The following is a 25,490-nucleotide window of genomic DNA, read 5'->3' on the forward strand; positions in this document are numbered from 1 at the left end:
TACTTCCTTGTACGAAGTAAAAAGGAAGTATTGTAATCACGAAAAGTTTCAGGCAGCATATTTCAACGAAATTATCCATTTTGATCGCTCTCGAATGCAATTTAACGATGTTTTTGCGTGATATCTGTACGTAAGGACAGAATAAAAGACTCTTTTCCTCCAAAAAAATTATAAAACTTATAAATTGTACATTTTTTGCTTAAAAATGATTGAATTATGTTGTTCTTATCTTCCGGTTAAGGTTTTTATGCCTTTAGTAAATCTGTGTGCAATAGATTTAGAATTATCAACAATTTTAAAGTTGTTTAAGTGCCGCTAAGCCTTTTTTTAAGGCGGCCATTGATTGTTGACATTTGAAACAGCAGACTAGTGGATTTGTTGCTAATCTAGAGAAACTTAGCTTCGCAACAACAAAGATAACGCCTTCATTTATTATTGTGAATTAAATCATGCGTAATCCTTCCTGGAATTTTTTTCGAGGAAATAAGTGTTTAAGATTTACTTCGTAATTTTTAATACATATATTTTGAGTTTTTATGTATTTTTGCCTTGTCGGGAAGTGAGAACTGAATTAATTGAATGAGAAATACTCAATCGTCTGTGAAAAACAGTTTCTTTTTTGTTTTGTTTGCTTAATTTCTTTTATACATCGTTCTAGATTTATTATAGTATTTGAATAGAACATGTGGCAACGATTAGATAATTCTTTAAATGATATAAATTTTGTGTATTCTGAATTATAATATGAACGAAATATAATACTGTTAAATGAATCTAGCGCCAGAGTGTGGCTATGGTAAACAAATAGAGTGAATTTTAAAGAATGCATTTAATCTATTGTGGTTTATGCGCTGTCGACGAAGTAGGTTTAATTCAATCCAATAAGTTTAAACGAAATGCAAGAAAAAATGCGTATAATTTAATATTCCGTACAAAGTCATGTGGTCTACACATCAGATTTTTTACTATTGGCAACAATATCGCAGATAAAAACAGATAGGTCTATTCTAGCCTCCTTGTAAAAATCTGCTTTATATTGAGAAGCGTTGCCACTGCTCGCTTTCAAATCGTAGAATTTGTTAATAAAAAAAATTGAAAGATTCACAAAATATGAAATAAAAATAGCAGTGCCGAACATTTAATATATTATTTCGGATTCCAAAATTTCGTATGAAGCCATTTCGACTGTTTCCATCTTCGTAGGGCTTTAATCAGACGAGATATTAATTTAAAACACTGAAAACGCTAATTTTCGCTCTCATTTTTCCGAGTGGCAACAATCTCGCACGTAGGAGATAAAAATGCTTTATATCGAAAACTGTTGCCAGTGCTCGCTTTCAAATCGCAGAGTTTGTTAATCATAAATTTGTAAGTTTTACAAAATATGAAATAAAAATAATATTGCCAAACATTGTATAAGGTCATATTCTGATGCTGAAGAAAGGACACAATTGCAAGTGGCGTTACTGTCTGCCGAAAATTTTTCATTAATGTCAACATTTTAAATAAATAGCTGCTGTTGGCAACTTTTTTGTTTCAGGTTAGTATAATTGGCAGAATATGTTATAACCATGTTAGTTCTTTTATTGATATTGAGGAAATGTTGTTATGTTACATTAAAATTTAAATCATGACGGCATATATATTGACCTGAAGTATCAAACGTTTTTATTTTCTGCTTCAGCAACTACAAAATTATTTTTGAATGTGTTGTTGCTTGGAAAATATGAACTGATTTCCTTCATATTGAAATGTTTTTATAAATTTGTTTTTCAGAGGTACATAGAACTTACAAATTCTGCTTTGGTTGCAGCCCGCTCATCTGGCGGGCTTGCTAGTAGAAATTAAAATATGAAAAATTTCGATTTTAATGCGAACAATTATTTCCTTTTACTTCCAGGTATCATGGCTGGCTCCAATCGATCCGGGGACTTAGCTGATGCTCAGAAATCAATCCCAGCAGGAACTCTAGCTGCCCAGCTTACTACTTCTTTTGTGTGTATCCTTTCTGAAATGATTTCTCGAAAATACTTCTTGTTCACAGAATATTACTTGTATGTAGGTTTTCATAATTTAATAGAAAAGCGCATAGTAATAATTCTTTGAGACAGAGGAAATTGGTATCTAGCCTAAAATTGCATTAAATGCTAAGGATCACTTTCAGCATGTATCTTTTACATCATAACTAATATTTTTAAATTAATGTAGTAGAAAGAGTTTTCCACTGTTAGTTCGACATGCATTAGATAAGAATGAAAAAAAATTAATCTCGTTACGAAAAATAAAACCTAATTATTCAATATGATTGACTTGTTTTCAGGTATGCATAAATTCGTATTATAAGGGGTTCGTGTTGGATAGAATCATATAAGAGTCCTTTATAGTGTAACAATTATTTATTAACAGGTTTAAGTTACATAAGGACATTACATTTAACTTTAAGAAAATTACAGAGCAGAAGCCTGAAAACAACCTATCAGGTTAAACACTTGGCTTTTACTGAAGTCCTTCTCTGGCTACTCACCAGAGGGCGCCCTTGTATTTACAGTTAGTTCAGCAGTTTATACTATTAACGTTGGGCGTCTTTTTATAAGGAGGTCATGTTGGAAAGGGTCATATAAGAGTCCTTTATAGTGTAACAATTATTTATTAACAGGTTTAAGTTACACACGGACATTACGTTAAACTTTAAAAAAATTACAGAGCAAAAGTCTGAAAACAACCCATCAGGTTAAACACTTGGCTTTTACTGAAATCCTTCTCTGGCTAGTCACCAGAAGGCACCCTTGTTGTTACAGATAATCCAACAGTTTATATTAGCAGCAGAGTTTATATTAAAGGATTGGTTGCAGTATGTATTATGTATTTTTAATACATATGGCATAATACGTATTCATTCACCGTACTTTAATTGGATATGTATCGACTAAGAAACAAACTCTGCATTTTGTCGTTTTCCTCTAATTATTCATAAAAAGACCGAGGTCTCATTCAAAAGGAGGCACTTATGTTAATGCAGCTTCATTATTAAGCGTTTTTTAGAATTTAACAACTGCCCAACAAAATTTATTTTATGTACTGGAGATTTCAATAAATAATCTCGCTTCCATGTTCCATGTTTCTATGGATTTGTAAGTTGCTCGTGATACCTTAACATCACATCCTAAACTAGTACCAAACGATAGTTTTGTACAGAATATACAAAACATGTTTAATTTAAACATCAACAATTAAAAAAACTAGAAAAATTGTCGTATCTCATGTATGTGTAAAAGGAAAGGTGCTTTCAAAATGTGTAAACAATCTGTAACAAAAACAAACCTGCAATTAAGTCTTTAACCTGTAATTTGCAACTGAGCAGAGAGTTTTTACACGTTTTCGTAACGATTTTGATTTTCTCCATGAATTTAAATATTAAATTGAAAATACAAACTTGACTGGCGTCAAATTGGAATAAGGTTTAATTATCGTCTACAGCATTTAAAAATATTCTTTTCTTTAAAATGTCGCTGAAAAATAAACTATGGATCGGAGGCTATATTTTGGTGCTGTCCGAAGAAAACTACTCTTATTCAATTATTAAAAAAAATGTTAAAAGCATGGTTTTAATATTTCTACAAGTAAAACTGTAGAGACATTAGGAAACTTAGGAAGCAGGCAAGATGAAAAATGTGCAACGGCTTCACCGGGAATCGAACTGCGGACCTCTAGAATACGCGCCCAGCGTGCAGACCACCACTCCAAGAAGGCGGAAGCAATATCTTATAAAATAAGTAACATACTGCATATAAAAGGAAAGAAACATCAAAGTTTATATGTGACTGGGATAAAAGCAAAAAATGCATACCCAACAAAGGTACGTACAGCTCATCTTATTAAATCTACAGTCGCATTTCATAATTTTAATGGAAAATCCAACTCTCCAAAAAGGGCCCACCAGCGGCCGAGCGATAAAGTCGCTGAACACTGGTAGTTCGGTCCGAGGTTCGAATTCCTCGAACGGGCTGGCTGCATGGGTGTTTTCGTGTTTTTCTCCATGTGTAACGTGTATACGAGCCAGTTTCCCTTAGAAAGTCCTCCTCTATAGAAACTATGAACAAAATTATAAAATCTGATTTAAAGCTAATTAAAACAAACAAACAAAAAAAAAAATGATGTTCATTGCCCTAACGCAGAAACATGGTTTTCGGCGTAAGACTAAAATTATTTGGCAGGCGAAAAATAGAAATATATAGTTATAGTTGATGAGGCTCAGATATACTTATTGAAATAGAAAAAGGTCGATTTGCTACCCAAAAAGAGGATAGAAAGTCTCTTAATATATTGATTCAGAGGAAACGAGAAAAATTTTTCTAAGGGTTTTTATGGTTATTAATGTATTCTCTTATAACAAAAACTTAAAATAAGGAAAGTAGAAAGAACTGTCAAAATTAATTCGGATTACTATCAGAAATATGTTTTAACATTTATTTTTAAAGAGGAAATTCCATCTCTTTATCCAAGCAATCTTCACTGTGTTACGTTCCATTAGGACATGAGTCTCCAAGCCATACCTCTAAATCTACTTCTCTATTTGTTTGAAAAAATGAGAAATGAAACCGGAATTGAAGCCATTCCCTGTAAATGCATCCCACCCAAGTCCTCTGATGTGTCTCCAATGGATTACTGTGCATTTGGACTTTTAAAACAAGCTCTTTATATAAAACATCTCAAATTATTGGATGCGCTCTGGAAGATTGGGATGTAGCAGTTAAATAAAATCAATTTCGTTGCTTTAAGACAAGGACTTTTATCTTGGAAATCAAGATGTAATATGATAGTTCAACAAAAGGGCTATCACTCTGAACATATTAGAAAATAAAATTCTAATGTTCGTTTATATATAAATGTTAGCAAAATCGTTACAAAAATGGGTGAACAACCCTCTTTAAATATCCGCTTCCTGAGGACTCGTTTCAAATTTCAAAAATTCTAAAGAATTGCTTTGTTGAAAATACCTAAATAATATGGTACAATAACTAAAAATTAATTCGTTTAATCAATTAATTAAAACATTATTATTTGAACCTTTTCTTATTCTCAACTGAAACTGTCACTTCAATAAAATCTGTTGTTGTTAAATTATGGATTTTATTTCGGTACTCAATAGTGAATTAAATATTCTCGTCATCTGTTTCCATTTTTTAATCATTGTACTCGATAAACATTTCTTGGTACTTCAAAACTCAAAAAAAAAACTTTAAAAAAATTTTTTTTTTTTTTTTTGCAGATTTCTTGGCAGTAAATATCCGATGAAATATTTTTCTTTTGGTTACTACCAGTAAAAGTACTTTATTCGATTAACAAATGTAGCTTTGTTCTGCTTCTTTCGAAAAATAAATTTCTAATGTTTACGTCAGCACATTCTCTAAAAATATCTAGTATCAAGGATTGATTTTTCTTCTCAAATAACTCCAACTTTTTAGGGCGTTGGTTTGAAACACTTTTGGTTCTTTCTTTTAACTCCGAACTATAATAATTAAATAATTTCAAATCTTATTGAAATTATTATTCATATGTAAATATGACTTCTTTCTCTCTGCCGGAATTGTGGATTTGTACGCACTGAAGGTGATAGTTGGAGTATTCACTGTCAGCGAATACTTGAGAGTTAAACTTCGAATTTTATTACGCTGTGATATACTAAGGGCATATGTTCAAATATTCATAATATTGAACGTATGGCTACAAAGCTTTCTTGAAACTGTCAGTTTTGGAAGTTGTTAACAGATGATGATGGAACTATAACTTCAGTGTATTTAATTTTACATAAATCTCTGTCATTTACTAGTGAGTGTGCATTCGAAATTATTTTCTGACAGCACTGGGATCTTGTTTAGTATGCATAATTTGATTCGTATACAGGGTGAACCTGAAGAAGGGAGCAAACCTTAAGAGGGTGATAGCGATCCCCCTATGATCAACTATACGAGCAATATTCGCCCTAGAATGTATGCTCGGAACGCTAGGTAGCATTGTAAATGGTATAAAAGGTATGGCCTTTCCAGCACAACGGCGGTGGTTCCATAGCTTGGCCGCCAAGATTATCGGATCTCTCGTGTTTGGACTTTTTCTGTGGGGCCATATGAAAAGCCAAATCTACGTCTGCCGTTGAAATCGATATGGATCTAGTCGCTTGGATCGCCGTTATTGCCGGCGATAGTCATTAATTGTCTGGTGTCTTGGCAAACGTCGCTTACTGTATAGTGTATATTCTAAGGTATGTGTAATTCTAATGTATTTTTAATGTAAGAATATTGTAATGTATGTGTAATTGCAAAATAACTGTAATGTATATGTAATAAAAAAAACTGTAATGTACGTGTAATTGTACCCATGTATCATGTGACTGTGACGCTACCTGAACTTTATAACAATCCTGCATAATCCATACGCTTAAATATATGGCATACGTTTATTGTATTGCGTATATCGTCATGTATGTGTAATTCTAATGCATTTATAATGTAAGAGTATTGTAATGCATACGTAATTACAAAGTAACTGTAATGTATGGGTAATTGTAACCACGTAACATGTGATTATAACGTTACCTGTATTGTAAACCATCCTGCATACCCTGGTCGTCAGCATAATCACACGCTTAAGTATGGCATACGTCTGTTGTATAGCGTACATTGTAATGTATGTGTATACCTAATGTGTTTATAAGATACGAGTTGAGTGTGTACTGTGCAAATCCATGTCATCAGCTTATTCATAAGGCATAAATAAGCCATTTGCACATTGTAATGGGCTTATATATATATCTGTGGACACCTGTGGCGCATTATGCACAACAATATCATCTGCACTGTAAACTAGGAAAGGTCTAAGTCCTTTGTACTACACTTCTTCCTCTGGGCCGCTCTAGATAATGGTGGACGTGGTGCTGAACCATTATGTAACCATTATGTAAAAGGACAGTGTCCACGTCCTCCGTTGCTTGTCGCTTGTCTTGGCAAACGTGCGTTAATTCGTATTCCGCAGGTGAAGCCTGCGTTTCAGCTAAAGGAGATGAGCAATTTCTTCGGCCATGTACACTGCGCAAAAAAAGGGGGAGGGGCAGTTCTTCTCCCGTTCTAGTGTGCCGATTGATGAAATTCAACTTGCGTTTTTCATGTCTCGAAAACACGATTTAGGATATGTATTAGATTTATATGTAGCATTGTTCTAATACAGGTATTTTAACACAAAATCTGACTTTTTTTCCGAAATGGCATGCGAATTTTTTCCATATTTCGATTCTACGACTCAAATTATGCCAAACTGCCAAATTTTGTAAAAATCGCACGAGTACTTTTTTAAACAATTAGCTCTCAAATTTTAGCTCCTCAATGTTAATTGAATTTGATATATATTTATTAATATATCTTCTTTTATTAAACTTATTTCATTCTTCCTTTCATATTTCGTAATTTAGGTTCATTCCAAATAAAATTCGCCCATTTTTTATGATTTATTTTTTAAATAATTTTTATAAATTTTTCGAAAATACATTTTAAATTATAACCTATAAAAGTTTTGCCATCATCTTAAAGTAGATGTATTTCTAAGCATACCTGCAAAAAATTAGACTTTTTTATTCATACTTTCCTAAGATATACGTGAATTCACACTTTCGCACGTTTTGAAATTTGGGGTATTTATTATAAGCGATAATTGTATGCACTTTGTTAAAATTATTTGAAAGTATGAAGGATGGCTTTTTTTCCGCTCGTTTACAATGAAAAAAAGAAAAGGAAAATGGGTTGCTATAAATTAAGAAGTTCGCCAAGTAAATTATTTTTGGCGAAAACTGAAAATAATACGCCAAAATAAATTTTTGAATTTCTCCGTAAATTTCGCACCAAATTTAATAAAATTTAATATTTAGGCATAATTTGAGTAGTAGAATCGAAATATAGAAAAAAAATGGCATGTCATTTCAAGAAAAGTCGGATTGTCTGTGAAAATACCTATGTTAGAACAAAGCTATATATAAATCTAATACATATCCTAAGTCGCGCTTTCGAGACGTGGAAAATGCTATTTGAATATTGTCAACTGGCCCAGTAGAAAGGGAGAGATGTAGAACTGTCCCCTCCTCCATTTTTTTATTGTGCAATGTACATTACTTACATTCCTGTTAATAAAATGTTTGCTGAAGTATGTCCTTTCATTCTTGCGTTAATTCTTTAAATGTGGTGGTGGAGAACTGTCCCTTAACATCTCACCGCTTGCGTTCTGACGAATTCTATGACGAATATTGCTCGTAAGGTGCCTTTTGTCACCTCCTCCCTAAAAATTGGCGCCCTTGTTCAAATTCGCCCTGTGTTAAATTTAAAATATTTTATGTGCTTAATAATAGATTTTTTTAATAGATTTAATTTTACTGATGCCAGATCATTAGCCAGATAACATATTAATTTCAACGTTTTTAGTTTATATTAAGTAGTTTATATTCCTTTAACTAGTACTAACAATTTCGTTTACTCTATCGTATATGATTTTTCCATATAAGCTTAAACAAATACGACTGAACATTTATGTATGTCTTAAAATATCACTTTTGTATTATACTATTATTTTATTGACTCTGATATCATTTATCTTCACCTTTCGCACTTCAAAACCCAAAAGTGTAATTTTGTTTTATAATGCAATATTTAAGCGTGCTGATAATAGTTACTGCTAGTATTAGTATATAAATATTCAAAAATAATTTCCGTAAAAAATATTTCCAGTTAATTGGAATCGTTTATAAGTCAATATTACTTTCAATTTATGTTGCCTAAAAATTAAAATGACCTTCTGGGAATCTTGATGATTACTTTTCACAACAGTAGAACTTTTAATTTAAAATTTATTGAGAACTTTTATTACTCAATAAAATGTTTTGCATATCCAGCTTATTATTAATCGTTGTTAAAGAGACCTTAATTATCTCACAGATTGTTCTGGTGTATTTTTATTTGCTGGTTCTTACGACAATCTTTTCCTTCGAGACAAGTAAGTTAGCAGACACTAATATTTTTCTTAGTTTTCTATTATATTTTCATCTCAATCCTGAATAACATACTTAGAATGTTTAAGCCCGTGCTTCTTAAAATTATGCATCAGTTTTTATTCATACAGTACAAAGTCTCTAATCCGGACGTGCATAATACGGAATGATCTATAATCCGGACATCAAAGCTACAAACTTTATACTCATGCATAATTATAATGCGTTTACGCATGCGCATAATGCGTTTACGCGTGCGCATATGCGTGTTTACGCAAGGGCGTTTAATGTATAACGGACGGTATAAGCTAGGCTAAAATTATCTAAGGCATTTCAGTTAATGTTGCAGATTGCGCTGTTCCGGCCTATTATTTTTTGCAGACTGTTAGAGCAATTTTATAAAAAAAAGTAAGCTTGAATTTTCGGTTATGTCAAAAAGAGTTTCAAATTCTGGAGCTGCCAAAGGATCTACAAAGAGAAAGCATGTTTTGATGTCCATGAAACAAAAAGTGGAATTGCTGCAAAAAATGGATAAGTCCATCTCGAAATTATGCGAGGAGTATGACATTGGAAAGTCAACTGTATATGATATAAGCAAAAAGAAAAAGGAACTTTTTGAATATTTTGTGGATTCCGACACCCCACTTGCAATGACTAACAGAAAAAGGGTTCGTTATGCTAAAAATGACGATCATGACAAAGTGATGAATGTTTAATAAAGTAAACAAATAAATATTAAGCTTCTTTTGCAAATTTTGATACCCTTTAGATCATAATTGCTCTTTATTTCATAAATTACGGTTTCATATTTTTAATTGTATAATTTCTGCATGCAATCTTACCAGATTTAAATCGATGATCTATAATCCGGAATCGCCGAAATCCCGACGAATCCGGATTACGGACTTTGTACTGTATATAGTATTATATATAAATAAAATATTTATGTATTGTTACGTTTTTCTTTTCTGACACCAGTTGTTACGTTATTTTCTTCCTTCACGTTCGTACATGGTTCGTGTGGATTTGGAGTGAATAACGACGACACTACTTGATGAAGTATCGAAACACATTTTATTTGCTAGTATTAATCAGATAGCTCCAAAATCACTTTTACAGTCGTCGAACTGTTATAAACAAGCTGACACGTTCAGTGACACAGCCTTCACACTGTCAGGCAATAACGGTGGATACAGCTTCACCGCAAAGCCCCAGAGTACAGCTTCCGACTCTGCTCGGCCGTTCTCGGAACTCCACGTACTCTCGAGACTCTCCAAGCTACAACACGCTATGCACTCGACGACACACAGAGCACGGCTCCCGACTCTTCGGTTTAGTCGTTTCCGGACCTCAACACGATCTCTCGACGATGCGTTAACCGCGATATACTAAGAGACTCCTTCGGTGAACTCGACGACCCACTCGGCATTCGCTGCCCGGCTGTCAACTCGATCGACTCCGCAGGGATTGACTCGCTAGACGAGACACCAACTCAATACTAACTAACTCGCACTCTAGACAAGGCGCACACACTCTGACTGCGGACCAACAGGGTTTATATAGCTTTCGGCTTGTGTTCGAGAACATTCTGGTCTAAAACGGTAAGAATTCGTTCCGGAAGGTTCTCTATGCGTCCATGTCATATCACCAATTTTGTCGCTAAATGGGCGATTTCTCGCCAAATGTGGCAACCCTAAAACTGCTTTGCAGGGAAGCCATCTTACCGCGCCTGTGCATTTCGTAACATTGCCCCCTCCGAAGGCCTGTACGTCCCGGGCAATACAACCCTTGTTCAGAAGCCTAATTCGATACAAACAAAACGTTTTAAAGCATACAAATAACGTAAACAAAGAAACATTATTTACACTAGGTGCAAGTTATATACACAAATTAAACACATAAATATTTTAAATTAAAATTTTGAATGAATTTCAGTCTCAGTCTATTCACTAAAATATACCCGGGTCAAATACTTTTCCACTGCAGTTCTCAGATATATTTATGTTTTGCATATCACAGTCTGAAGATTCAGTTCTTTGAAACTTTCCATCCACAGAAAGATCTGAAACAGTTTGCTCACCACTCTGAAAATTGTTCGCGTCATGTGTACAGTTCCCATCGGTATTTTCAGCAGCTGGTACATGAACATTTTCCTCCGTTTCCTCGGAACTAGCTTCAAATTCTGCATCAGAGACATGAACGGAGCCCGATACCTTACAAACGCAAGTGTCCTGGTTTAGACTCAAGTCCTAGTCTGCAAAATCTGCACTATGAGACGCACACATAGTTTGCGAAGTGGGCGAATTTTCTTGCAATACTGGAGCACTCTGCGTAAATTGTACATCAGCTTCTCCCATCTCTGCATCACTTGCACTTTGAGATGGTTCAACACTTAACTGCCTGCGACTTCGTAACTTCACTATCAATTTTGAGCAACTTAACAGTCGCATTTTCACTTTCTTCCACTTCAGGCACTTGAGAATCAAAAACTTCTTACCCGTCTTTTATTTCTTCATATTTTCGTTCTTTTTCTTTAATCCCGTTAGATGTTTCATCCATCATTTCTTGATCTTTTTCAGCCAGTTCGTTAACTACTTTCTTCATTTCTTCATGCTTTGGCTCTTCAGAAGCCATTTCTCTCATTTCCACATCGTCTTTTATAGCTCCAGTTTCTTCTGTAAGTTCCACTTTCACCTGTTGGAGTTGATCTCGCACCTTTTATGGCCCACATTTATTACTTCTCGTCGGGCTTTCTTTGCTTCCAGTGTAGCTTTGATCTCCTTCAGTCAGGCTTTGATTTCAGCCTTTATCTCCTCTTGCTCGGCTTTCATCTCAGCCCTCATCTCGACTAAAAAGTCCATCAAAATCTTCGTTTCCTCCCCCATAGCTTTCCTCTGCACGCGAATAACTGGCATTCACTCGCAAATCCCACTTCTGACACCAGTTGTTACGTTTTTCTTTTCTGACACCAGTTGTTAGGTTATTTACTTCCTTCACGTTCGTACGGGGTTCGTGTGGATTTGGACACATTTTATTTTCCAGTATTAATCAGATAGCTCCAAAATCACTTTTACAGTCGTCGAACTGTTATAAACAAGCTGACACGTTCAGCGACAGTTCAGCCTTCACACTGTCAGGCAATAACGGTGGAGACAGCTTTACCACAAAGCACCAGAATACAGCTCCCGACTCTGCTCGGCCGTTCTCGGAACTCCACGTACTCTCGAGGCTCTCCACTCTACAACTCGCAATGCACTCGACGACATACAGAGCACGGCTCCCGACTCTTCGGTTTAGTCGCTCCCGGAGCTCAACACGATCTCTCGACGATGCGCTAACCGCGATACACTCCTTCGGTGAACTCAACGACCCACTCGGCACTAGCTGCCCGGTTGTCGACTCAATCGACTCTGCAGGGATTGACTCGCTAAACAAGACACCAATTCGATACTAACTAATTCGCTCTCTAGACGAGGCACACACACTCAAACTGACTGCGGACCAGCAGAGTTTATATAGCTTTCGGCTTGTGTTCGACAACATTCTGGTCTAAACCGGTAAGAATTCGTTCCAGAAGGTTCTCTATGCGTCCATGTCATATCGCCAATTTTATCGCCAAATGGGCGATTTCTCTCCATATGTGGCAACCCTGCCTTTACTTGCCTTTTTATGGGCAACCCTAAAACTGATTTTCTGGGAGGCCATCTTACCGTGCCTGTACATTTCGTAACAATATATTCATATAAATAAATATATTTCAAATATAAATATTTTTCATTCATATAAATAAATTTGAATTTAACAAATATTCTCTATTCGTATAAAGCTAATATAAAATTAAAATTTAATTAATTTTAATTCCAAAAATAAAAAATTAATAAAATTTATTATTGCTGCGAACTAATTTACAATATCATTTAAATTCTAAGAGCATATGTAAATTAAATGCACGTATCTAAAACCATGAAAAAATATATTATTCCAAAAAATTAAATTGTATGAGTGAATAATTGTTGAGCAGGCAGGTGACACACTTATCAACGGGAATTTGCCTCCAAACTTAACTCTTCAATTACTCAATTCGTGTTTCGTCATCCATATAGGCAATGGTAAAAGTAAAATTCAAAACCCAACGTAAAACTAAATATTGTGAATTACTAAAAGGAAATTTAAACTAGTGAAATTTTGAGAAATTAGCAAGTAAATAACTAGAATTAAAATTAATTAAATGTCAATTAAGAGTGGAAAATCAAATTTTTTAGAAAACCAAAGTAATTTAGAAACTCTTGCCTACTGAAAACTTCCTCTACACGAGTTATGCATGTAAACCTAAAATAAACTATATACAATCTATTGAAATATAACATTAATAATAAAAAGGTTAGTAGATAGCAAGTTTTAATTTAACTTACCTAGAACTATATATTTGAATTCCTGAGTTGGACTAGCATTTGCTAAACTAGGTGAAGTTGAGTAGTTTTTTTACTATATTCTTGTGAAATAATTCATATATTATAAGGTTTTTCTCTCGCCGCCCTAGCATGCCTTCGTAGTGTAGTGGTCTCTTGTGAAACAATTCATATAAATAAATAATGAGGTATTTCTCCCGCCTTCGTAATGTAGTGGTCAGCACGCTTGGCGCGTATTCGAGAGGCCTGTGGTTCGAGTTCCGGCGAAGGCGTTGCTCATTTTTCACCATCACCTGCCTCCAAATAACCTAATGTCTCTACAATATTTAGTATTATATATAAATAAAGTACTTATGTATAATACTATATACAAATAAATATATTTATATAATACTATATATAAATATGTTTATTTACATATAGTGTTATTTATATATATATATAAACTGATGCATGCATATAAAATTTAATGTAATTTATTTATATATAATGCTACACTCGTACGATAATAAGGGTAAACGAACGATGGGTGTTTTTTAAGTAAGGGTTGTTTGAAATAAAAACCGAACGAAAGAAACTTTTCACAAACCATTTTTTTTTTTCAGATTCTACATATACTTCTCTATTTTTCAACATAGTTGCCAAGTTTTTTTAAACACGTATCATGCATGCCGCATGCCTCATCTTTTTTTTTTTTTTAATCGCATGCGTAGCTTTAGCAAGGTTTAGCCGTAGGCTTCGCATTTATAGTGGTTGTGACCTGCATGATGTCGACCAACAAAACACCTATGTGCCTATCCCAAATCACGGATGCCATGATCTTGTGCTGGGACAGAGTCTGTTTGTCCTTGACCCATACAGGAGAGTCTGTGTGTCTCCACTCCATACTCTGTTGCTTCCATTCGGGCGTTACATGTCAAACCCACGTTTCGTCTCCCGTTACGATCCGACTCCAAATGGCATCACCTTTTTCGTTATAACGAGTCAACAAATTCAACGAACACTCAGATCTTTTGTTTTGTGGTCCTCCGCAGTGTTGCCAGAAATTTTTCAGCTAAAATAGCAAAGGAAGGCTCAAAAAGTCGCAAATGACGTCAGAGGCCCTGCGTGGTGGATTTATTTCAGATTCTGATTACTTAAGAAAGCCTTGTTTGTTCTTTCACTGCTAAATTTATTTACGTTGTTATTTGGAAAAATGCAGTTGCTTTGATTTTTAAATCATTTCTATTTCTTAGTTCTTAGCTATATTTTGATCAAGAGGATGAATTTTATTTCTCTCTGTTTTGGTACCCAGTGTATGGCGCGCAAGCTGCAAGTTCATTTGTTCAATTTGTTATCACCATAGAACTGAGAGGGCAAGACTGTCCTAAAAACAAAATAGGTAGAGCACTAAAATCGTGAATATTAATATTAAGGTACCTAATTCTGTGTTTTACAAAGCATTATATGATATATTATAAAAATGTTTGTTGCAAAATGTAGCATGAGGAAATGACAGAGGTCGCAAAAATTTCGCAAAATCGCAAATACTAAAATTTTACTAGCACAAGTTTGTCAAAAGTCTCAATTTTGCGAAAAATTTCACAATGTGGCAGCACTGGTCCTCCGTTAAGAGTTAAGTTTCTTAAGTTCCTTAACTTTTCAGAAACAATCTTCTACAGCACTGACCTAGACACCCCAGGAAATTCGTTTGAAAGAGTGCTTACGGTGAAACGTCCGTTGTCGAGAATTTTTCCTTCAACTGGAAGTCACCATATCGTCTGTGATCACAGATGGGGGACCGGAGCGGGACTCATCGTGGACGTAGTCGCGGCCAGCTTTGAAATCTCTGATCCACTCACGCACTTTACCTTCACTCATGGCAGTAGCTCTGTAAACATCACAAATCTGTCGGTGAATAACTGCAGCAGACAGGTTTCTTGTAGACAAAAAAACGTATCACTGACCGTAAATCACACGGGAGAAATGTCTTATAACACTATTTATGCTTGGTTGGATAACATACCTAATTATGAACATGCTGTTCCTTTTGAACACTTTTGAAAAGTTTTATGCTTAATTGAAACTCATAATTTCAAAATAAATTTCATTTTCGAAGATTTTTAATAAGTATGATATTTATTTGTTTGTTTCAATTCCAGATTTGGCGAGAGTGTAGGGGGAAGCCTAGCAGTAGCCTTACTTGCTTGGCCTCACCCCCTAGTGATCGTCATTGGGTCTTTGCTGTCTACGATTGGTGCAGGCATTCAATCTTTAACAGGTAACAAGATTATTTTTGTAATTTCCGGGATTCATGCAAAGCTAAAAATCAAATATTTTTATATAATGAAATTTATATTCTTTTGTATCTGTTGTTATTAGGATTGTGCAAATTTTATATGTGGTATTTTGCAAATGATAATCATACTCTGGCTTGTGTGCCATAAAATTCAATAAATCAATTATTTTTTAAATTATTATTTTATGTTATAGCTTCAAAATACTTGTATTGGGTTTTTCAATAAATAATTCGGTTTTTTCTTGTATGCACTGTTAGAATAAAATCCAAATTTAAAATCCTCTAACCGGCCAGGGTTTTCTCTAAGAAAGTACAAATTTCCCAAAAGTACTATGAGAAAAAATTACTTTCTTTATTTTGATGTAAAAATTCTTCTGGTAATTTATACCTGCATTTGTGTACTTTTGATATATTATTGCCTTAATTTCTTTGACATATATTAATATGCACGTATATATACGTTCTTGCGGATATCACAAAAAATATTCTTGGCCGTATATATGCGGCCTTGCCGATTAAAGGGTTTCAATGAAGAACTACACTGAATAAATCTTATTAACCTAGTAACGGTAGATCACCATCATTCTAAACAGTTTCTAGGCTACTGGAATTAAACTGAATAATGTAGAGATGAAGACCTGATTTCTTTTCCATTTGTATATACAGGTGACAGCAGGGCCGGATACCCGGACAGCTTTCTAAGGCTACTCGGTGATGTCCGAACCCTGCAACTATCCTTTACTATTATTCCACAGTACACATTTCACGTTGTTTAGAGTGGCTACACTAATTATGTGCGGTATGTACGGTGACTTGTTTAGGAGTTAGTATCTACATTGTGACTAATGGAAATAGTACTTTACTTTAAAGTGGGAAACAGCTTTCATGTATACAGGCAATGGCTAGAAGACTTTGTGGGTATCACACTCTGGACGACAAAGGTCCTGCCCCAGCGCCTTTAGCTTCGTCATGATACTATGCAGTTTTTTAAGCAATGACAGCTGCTTAATCAGGAAGCGTTTGAAAATGGCTACCTCCGTTGTAGGCAACTTAATGGGTCAGCTCTTAGTCAGGGGGCACTTCGTGAGGTAATGGTCTGGAAGTCCTGTGTAGCCACATATGCAGATATACTATGTTGTGCTTATACCTCTTTCCGCAAAGTAAGAAGGAAAAGGGCCATGTCCCATAATGAATCTCATAAGAAAAGAAACTGAAATAAGCCGATCTGTGCTTACTTTATGAACAAACCCATTTGTACATACAGGGTGTTTCAAACCAATGGTTACAAACTTTCAGGACAGATAAACTACACGTTCTTCTTCTTCTTCTTCTGAGGTACTACCGCCTACTGCTGGCCAAGGCCATCTCAGTGACTCTATGCCATCTGGACCTATTCATGGCAATATTCCTCTAGTCTCTCCTCTGTATGGTATTAATGTCATCCTCAACAACCTCAAGCCACCGAATTGGTGGCTTTCCTCGCTTTCTACCTCCCATGCGTTTGGTAAATGTGAGTTGTTTTACTGGGTTTGCGTCTTCAGTTCTAACGGGTGGCCATAATTAAACTGACAGTGCTCACAGTGTTCTGTAGCGCGATCTATTTGCGATAATGACGCCACATTTTGTAGGAAGATTAAACAAGACGGGGGACGAAGGATTCCGTGAAAAAAAAAATTAGTTCCAAAAGTCACCGCTAGGGGAATATTTGGCGCTGTGTAATAGAAAATAGAGTGTTAACAAATGCAAATCAATACTGAAATTACCTTTTATTTTGCATTCAAATGAGGTTCAATGTGGCTGCCATTGTTGTGGACCACATATTGCATTCTGTGCACAGTATGCACAACAGCAGAAAGTAACATGTCTACAGGAATCTCCCGTACAGTCCGTGATATGTTATCCTTCAATGTAACCAGGTCCTAGACCACTCCTTGATAGACCTTGGACTTAAGGTAACCCCATAGCCAGAAGTCGCATGGGGTAAGATCAGGCGACCGAGGTGGCCATGCAGTTGGAAAGTTGCGGCTAATGGCTCTTTCTGTTGTGAATTTCTGTCGTAGCCTCTGTTGCACCCGTACAGCAACGTGTGGAGGGGCTCCATTTTGCATGAAAATGATTTCCCCCAGGCATTGTCTTTGCTGAAGTGACGGAATAACAAAGCTGTTCAACATGTGGCGATATTTCTCTCCGATAACAGAACAGGTTTCCGGTCCTGTCGGGGTAATGTTCTCATAGAAGAATGGACCTACGATAAATTCCTCTGTGAACCCACACCAAAAGTTACCTTTGGTGAATGTAAGGGAATTGCTGTGACTGCATGTGGTGATTTGTCATCCAAGTTCGGCAGTTCTGGGTATTCACAGTTCCATTTAGGTAAAAGTGGGCCTCGTCTCCCCATAAGATCATCCATCACGGCCAAGCATCATCCACCTCCATTCTGGCAAGAAAGGTGAGAGCAAAAGTCAATCGCTTATCGTGGTCGGGGTACAGTAACTCCTGTACACGGCTGATCTTGTACGGATAGAAGTTGATAATCTTTCGTAAGATTTTCCATACCGTTCTGTAAGGCATATCCATATTCCATAAGGCATATCCATAATAAAAGGTAATTTTATTCCGTATTAATTTGCATTTGTTAACACTCTATTTCCTATTACACAGCGCCAAATATTCCCCTAGCGGTGACTTTTGGAACTAATTTTTTTTTCGCGGAATCCTTCGTCCCCCATCATGTTTAATCTTCCTACAAAATGTGGTGTCATTCTCGCAAATAGATCGCGCTACAGAACACTGTGAGCACTGTCAGTTTAATTATGGCCACCCGGTATATAAATGACCCAACTATCGAATCCTAATGCTTTGTATGACCTTTGCAATATCAGGCTGTCTCAATTTTTGGTATTTTTTTTATTAGACATTGATCTCAAAACACCATTTTCACAAACAGCACCAAACATTTTTCTTGGTATTTTTACGTTCAAAGATCAGTAGTTTACTTTCAGTCATTTTAGTTCATTGCCTAGCACTCACAGCCATACAGTATGATGGGATTAATATTTGTATAACGGCAGATAAATCTGATTTTTAAGATAAATCTGTTTGAGATCTGAACTGATTTTTAAGACCATGGTAGCATTTGTTTGCAATAAGGAGCCTGTTATTAATTTCCATAGATAAATCATTATTATTAGTGACAGTAGTTCCAAGATATTTGAATTGTGCCACATTTTCAAAAGTATACTCGTTCACAGTCAGTGGCGAAGGATTAGCTGATTTATGGGCAATTTCTAAAAATTGTGTTTTATCTTTATTTGTGGTTAGGCTTAATTTTCTTGCCTCGGCTTCTAATAGATTGAATGATTCTGCGGCATACTTTCTGGATCTACCCACTAAAGCAATGTCGTCGGCGAATGCCACGATTTGTATTGTCTTGTAGTAAATGATTCCTCTATTCATAAGACCAGAAGCTCTGATAACTTTCTCAAGGGCCAGGTTAAAAAGTAAACAGGACAGAGCATCATCCTGCTGGAATCCACCCAGATGATGAAAATCACACAGCAATGCATGGTCGGAAACGCTTTCCTGGCGCGGCAGTGATAAAAAAAAAAGAAAGGACACGAACAGGGTGAGAAAAACATCTTTATTATGCTTAGTACAACAGAAACCAAAAAACAAGAATAAAAACAGACAATGATCGTCATCAAAGAAAGTGTTCGAAATTACTACCTGAGCTTGATATGCATGCCTCGCATCTACGTCACATGGAGAATCTGGTGTTCTGTAAAATATGTGGAGTGTCTCAGACTTCCGCAACAGCTGCCACGATGCGTGCAACAAGTTCCTCAGTGCTGATAACGGGGGTTTCGTGCACCATTGTTTACACATACCCCCTCCAGAGGAAGTAGTCAATATAAGTGAGGTCTGGTGATCTTGCTGGCTAGTGCACCGGACCATCCCTGCCGATCCACTGTTGAGGATACATTGCATTCTAGTGCAGACGCACATCAAGGCTGTAATGTGAGGGGCTTCAGTGTGCTAAAACCATATGGCAGAACGCATCGAAGCGGATATGTATGGGTCGTCCAATAGATGTGGCAATACTTGTCTGTCCTGGAAGAAAGGCCCACCAGTGGTTGAGCGGTAAAGTCCCTGAACACTGGTAGTTCAGTCCGAGGTTCGAATCCCACGAACGGGCTGACTGCATGGGCGTTCTCGTAGTTTTCCCCATGTGTAATGTGTTAATACGAGCGAGTTTCCCCTTAGAAAATCTCTCACGAAGGCATACCTCCCTTACGTGTAGTGCCTTAGGGCGGAACACTTTTATAATAATAATACTTACTGTAAAAAGATGAGATTTGCATCTGTCAAATGTATAGAATTTCTGCACTAAGCATAATAAAGCATTCATTTCTGTACTAAAAATAGTAAAATCCTTTCTTGTTTGCGCCTTTCCTTTCTTCTTGTCATTACGCACCAGGAAAGCTTTTTTAACTATGCATTTGCTGTGTGATTTTCCATCGTGTAGGTGTACCCTTGTCTGTCCTGGAAGTTTGTAACCGATGCGCTGAAATACCCTGTATACCTGTTCGAAGCATTTTCTGGTATATTTGGACTGGTATTTCTGAAAATATGAATGAGTGTTGCTTTTGCAAACCTACACAGAAAAACAGAATCATCTGGAACCATAGGAAATTAGTTTAGAGAGTGTTCATTATAAATAAATATTGTAATATTATTAAAATTTTCAGTTTCATGTAGTAACATGTAATTTTATGTAATAAAAATATTTAGCAGTATATGATTTTTCTCCAGATAGTTTTCTTTATGGTTGTATTAAATCTAATATTATTTTCAGGTGCGCCACGTCTGCTTCAAGCTATAGCGAGGGATGGAATCATCCCATTTTTGAATGTGTTCGAGTTTAGCAATTCTCGCAATGAACCTACGAGAGCGCTCTTTCTTACTCTTGCTATATGTGAACTTGGCATTCTTATCGGAAATCTTGACCACATTGCCCCTGTTCTTACTATGTAAGTTTCATTTCTAGATTCCTTATGTTTTGTTTTTTTTTCCCGAAATGTTAACTTATGAATTATTTATAATTTTATGATTTCAAATAAAGTTTTTGTTTCCTAATACACAAGGTGTACCGTAAATGTTGCGACAGACTCCTAGGGGAGATAGGGCACATCATAAGGATTAAGAATTGCGTAGGAACCTATACCCGGAAATGTCAGGGGTAATTGGCAGCAGAGAGGAAAGGAAAAAAGAAAGTGATTAATTTGAAACATTTATTGGACAGGAATGCAAATGGTGTTTTCGACAGCTTGAATGTTACAACAGATGTTCGAAGTTTGTACCGTCAGACGCGAAACATGCCTGACGCCAACTGACCATCGATTGCCAGACATGTTCAAACACACCGGGAGTTTCTTTGGTTGTAGCAGCTGCTTAGGCGAGTCTTGCCACGAGATCCATTTCAGACATAACAGCATCGTGATACATGACACTTTTGATGGCGCCTCACAAAAAGAAATCAAGGCTCGATAAATCCGGTGAGTGTGGGAGCCATGGTCCACATCGCCCAATCCATTGATGCATCCAGGCCAAAATGAGTCCACTTCTTAATGACCCGTAGTCACACAAACTTCCGCATTGTTTTACAGTAACGGTCACTGTTTCACCACGTAGAAGGAACTCAATAAACAGAATGCCCTTCCTTTCCCAGAACACCGTGCACATCACATTCTGTACCTACAGCATCTGTATGAATTTCATCCTGGCAGGAGATCCACTATGCTGCCAATGCATTGACTGCTGCTTGGTTTCCGGGGTGAAGTGCAAAATAAAATCTCATTGCCCGCGACGATCCTGTCGAGAAACTCGTCGCCGTCATCCTGATACAGTTGCAGAAATGTCAGTGCTGCTTTTAAGCGTTCAATTTTGTGTTCGAGTGTCAGGGTTTTTGGCACCTACCTGGCACACAATTTTTTGAACAGCAGGTGCTTAGTGACAATCGCTTGCAACAAGGATCGCGATTGCGGAAAATGGCTGCTCAGCTCCGTAATCCGATAAAAATTAGTCGCCAAAACTGTCGCCAACTTGGCAATATTTCGCTAATTTAGTTTACTCAATGATTTCATTTACACAATGTTAAATAGACTTGCCCCTGTATTCTTATTTTTTCGGTAGAACATCGTCTCTAGATTTTCATGTTACATTATGCAGAAAAAAGTACAAAAATTTCACATATAGTATTACTCAAGATTATTTATATATGTGGCCTATTTTCAAATTTTGCTTACGTATGTTGTCCCAGAATAAAAGAAATAAAATTTAAGACAAATTATTTAAAGTTGAATTTGAGCAATGTGTTGCATAAATATATTTCTACAATTTAAAATATTTTTTAAAAATTGAAAATTTTTAGATATAAATATAGCAATTCAATAAAAATAATTTGTCTTCCATTTCATGTCAAGTCCGTTACCTTGAGATTATTTTACCCCCAGTTAGTTTGTAAATCTGCCTAAAAGGGGGAGGCAGTACATATTCAAAGCAGTCAATGAATATGTACTGCTCCTTTTAGGTAGATTAGATTTACAAACTAATAGGGAATAAAATAATCTCAAGGTAAAGGACTCGGCATGAAGAGAAGACAAATAATTTTTTTTATTGATTTGCTAACGAAAAAAACTTCTGTAATTAATTTTTATCATGAATATAACACAATAATAGTTCATATTTAAAATATTTAAACTTCTTTATTTAAAAAAAGTAAATTAGGTTATAAAACAAAGAGGTTGAATAACTTGAAAAGGACAGGAATTTTTCCCTAGGATCACATTTTTCAAATTTACATCAAAAATTTTCAATCAATTTTTTTATATTTTTAAATTGTAGAAATATATTTACAGTCATTGTCATGCAGTGCATTGCTCAAATTAAACTTGAGCAAACATATAATTTATTACACGTTTGCTCAAGTTTTTAAAGTTTGCTTACATATGCTGTCCCAGAAGAAAAGAAAGAAAATTCAAGATAAATTTTTATCTTGAATTTTCTTTCTTTTCTTCTGGGACAGCATATGTAAGCAAAATTTAAAAATAAGCCATGTACAAAATTCACACCAATGTTTTATTCTGTTTCTTAGCATTAATGTTGAATTTAAAGAGAAAATTTAATTGATGAATATGCCTAAACTGTCTTAATACGACTCATCTGAGATGTACTGTCATGGTTTTGACTGTATTTGACATTTTGAAGGAAATAGCTACAAACAGATAGATTTTGGTTACATATTACAGTACAAAGTCCCTAATCCAGACTCATCGGGAATTTGGCGATTCTGGATTACAGATCATCAATTAATTTAAATCTGGTAAGATGGCATGCAGAAATTATACAATTAAAAATATGAAACCGTAATTTATGAAATAAAGAGCAATTATGATCTAAAGGGTATCAAAATTTACAAAATGGCTTAATATTTGTTTGTTTATTTTATTAAACATTTCTTTCAATGAAAGTTGTTTAAGTTGCTTCGTTTTATGTGCTAATACTTTCTCTTTAATTCTACAAACAGACATAATTTCTTGTTCAGTTACAAAGTTTCACTGTTCAAGTCCTGTAATTGCTTGCCGAGAATACCGAATAACTTGTCAATCGAAAATTTTTGTTTTCACTAACCTCTCTGTATTTTTCTTCATGCCTTTATCCATTTTTTGCAGCGATTTCACTTTTTGTTTGATGGACATCGAAACAGGCTTACGCTTTGTAGATCCTTTGGCAGCTACAGAATCGGAAACTCTTTTTGACATAATCGAAAGTTCAAGCTTACTTTTTATAAAAGTGCTCTAACAGTCTGCAAAAAATAATAAGCCAGATCCAATTAGAAGATTAAGGAACAGCACAATCTGCAACATTAAAAATATGAAACCGTAATTTATGAAATAAAGAGCAATTATGATCTAAAGGGTATCAAAATTTGCAAAAGAAGCTTAATATTTATTTGTTTACTTTATTAAACATTCATCACTTTGTCATGATCGTCATTTTTAGCATAACGAACCCTTTTTCTGTTAGTCATTGCAAGTGGGGTGTCGGAATCCACAAAATATTCAAAAAGTTCCTTTTTCTTTTTGCTTATGTCATATACAGTTGACTTTCCAATGTCATACTCCTCGCATAATTTCGAGATGGACTTATCCATTTTTTGCAGCAATTCCACTTTTTGTTTCATGGACATCAAAACATGCTTTCTCTTTGTAGATCCTTTGGCAGCTCCAGAATTTGAAACTCTTTTTGACATAACCGAAAATTCAAGCTTACTTTTTTTTATAAAATTGCTCTAACAGTCTGCAAAAAATAATAGGCCGGAACAGCGCAATCTGCAACATTAACTGAAATGCCTTAGATAATTTTAGCCTAGCTTATACCGTCCGTTATACATTAAACGCCCATGCGTAAAGCATACAAAAAAAAGTTTGTGGCTTTGAGGTCTGGATTATAGATCATTCCAGATATTGGACGTCCAGATTACGGACTTTGTACTGTACTATATGCAGAGCTTAAATTGCGACGGTGGCTCCGGCACTTCTGCTCTGTAATTCAACAGCAATTTTAATAGAAATCTGATTACGAAAATTTTATTTTTATCAATACAATTATGTTAAATTCGCGTATTAAATTTTAATTTATCTCTGTACATTTAATTACTTTAATCTTTAATTATTTAATTATTTAACCATTAATAATTATTTGTCATTTAACTGAACACTATCTAATTAAATAACAATACAAATATTAATTATTAATTAACTCTGCTTAACAGTAATATTTAACTATTTAATTTTTTAATGATTAATGATGTTAATGGCGATTTTATTTTTTTATTCTTGTTTCCCTTTCCCGATGGTCTTGCATAGAGCTCCGGCACTTCTAATTTTAGAAATTAAGCTCCAACTATAATGATTTAAAATTTGATTACTTTTGTATATGTAAGTAACGTTTTCATTTTATGATCAAATAGGTTTATATATTTTAAACTTTGAAATAAAAAATTATTAATTAATTAATCATATTGAGTGTTTGGCTATATATAAACAAGATCGAAAATAAATTTCTGATATCATATTTAATTAATATTTATTTTAATTTTAGGTGTTTCCTTATGTGTTATATGTTTGTAAACCTTGCATGTACCCTCCAAAGTTTGCTCAAGACCCCCAACTGGAGACCTCGCTTTCGATGTTACCATTGGTATGTATACTGTTAGAAATAGTCTTTCCTTTTTACTTCCTTGTACGAAGTAAAGGAAGTATTTTAATTATGAAAAATTCCGGGTACCATATTTTCAACGAAAATATCCATTTTGAATGCTATCGAATGTAATTTAACGATGTTTTTGTATGACATCTGTACGTAAGGACAGAATAAAGGACTCTTTTTCCCAAAATGAATTATAAAACTGATTTAAAATGAGATTCAAAAGAGATTTTGTTTCGTGGCGTCTGTACATACGTATGTATCTCGCAAGCCTCAGAACGTTGAAATTTTGTATATACAACTGCTATAACATGTAGATTTGCACCTCCCTTTTTTGTTGCAATCGGGCGCACCAAAAGTATATAAATGTATATATATATATATATATATATCCACTCTGTTACTCAGTTCGATGAGCTCACTTTCTTTATTCTTATATGTTTGTAAATTGTGTATATTTTGCTTTAAAAAGGATTGAATTATGTTGTTCTTATCTTCTGGTTAAGGTTTT

At 35.0% G+C, this 25,490-nt stretch overlaps 1 protein-coding gene across 2 annotated transcripts in view; it reads left to right on the top strand.

Moving 5' to 3' along the window:
- LOC118205151 (solute carrier family 12 member 7-like) overlaps nucleotides 1–25,490 on the top strand; it is a 430,643-nt gene that overhangs the window by 293,039 nt on the left and 112,114 nt on the right. For both annotated transcript variants that reach the window (XM_085822721.1, XM_085822719.1), the window contains 5 exons: nucleotides 1,901–1,999; nucleotides 8,973–9,030; nucleotides 15,576–15,694; nucleotides 20,568–20,742; nucleotides 24,875–24,973. In XM_085822721.1, coding sequence (XP_085678847.1) covers nucleotides 1,901–1,999; nucleotides 8,973–9,030; nucleotides 15,576–15,694; nucleotides 20,568–20,742; nucleotides 24,875–24,973 — 550 coding nt within the window. The remainder of the gene's footprint in view (nucleotides 1–1,900; nucleotides 2,000–8,972; nucleotides 9,031–15,575; nucleotides 15,695–20,567; nucleotides 20,743–24,874; nucleotides 24,974–25,490) is intronic.

This window comes from Stegodyphus dumicola, chromosome 1 (genome assembly GCF_044657685.1).
Source record: "Stegodyphus dumicola isolate Sdum_Otavi_A_Nest chromosome 1, ASM4465768v1".
Lineage (NCBI taxonomy): Eukaryota > Metazoa > Arthropoda > Arachnida > Araneae > Eresidae > Stegodyphus > Stegodyphus dumicola.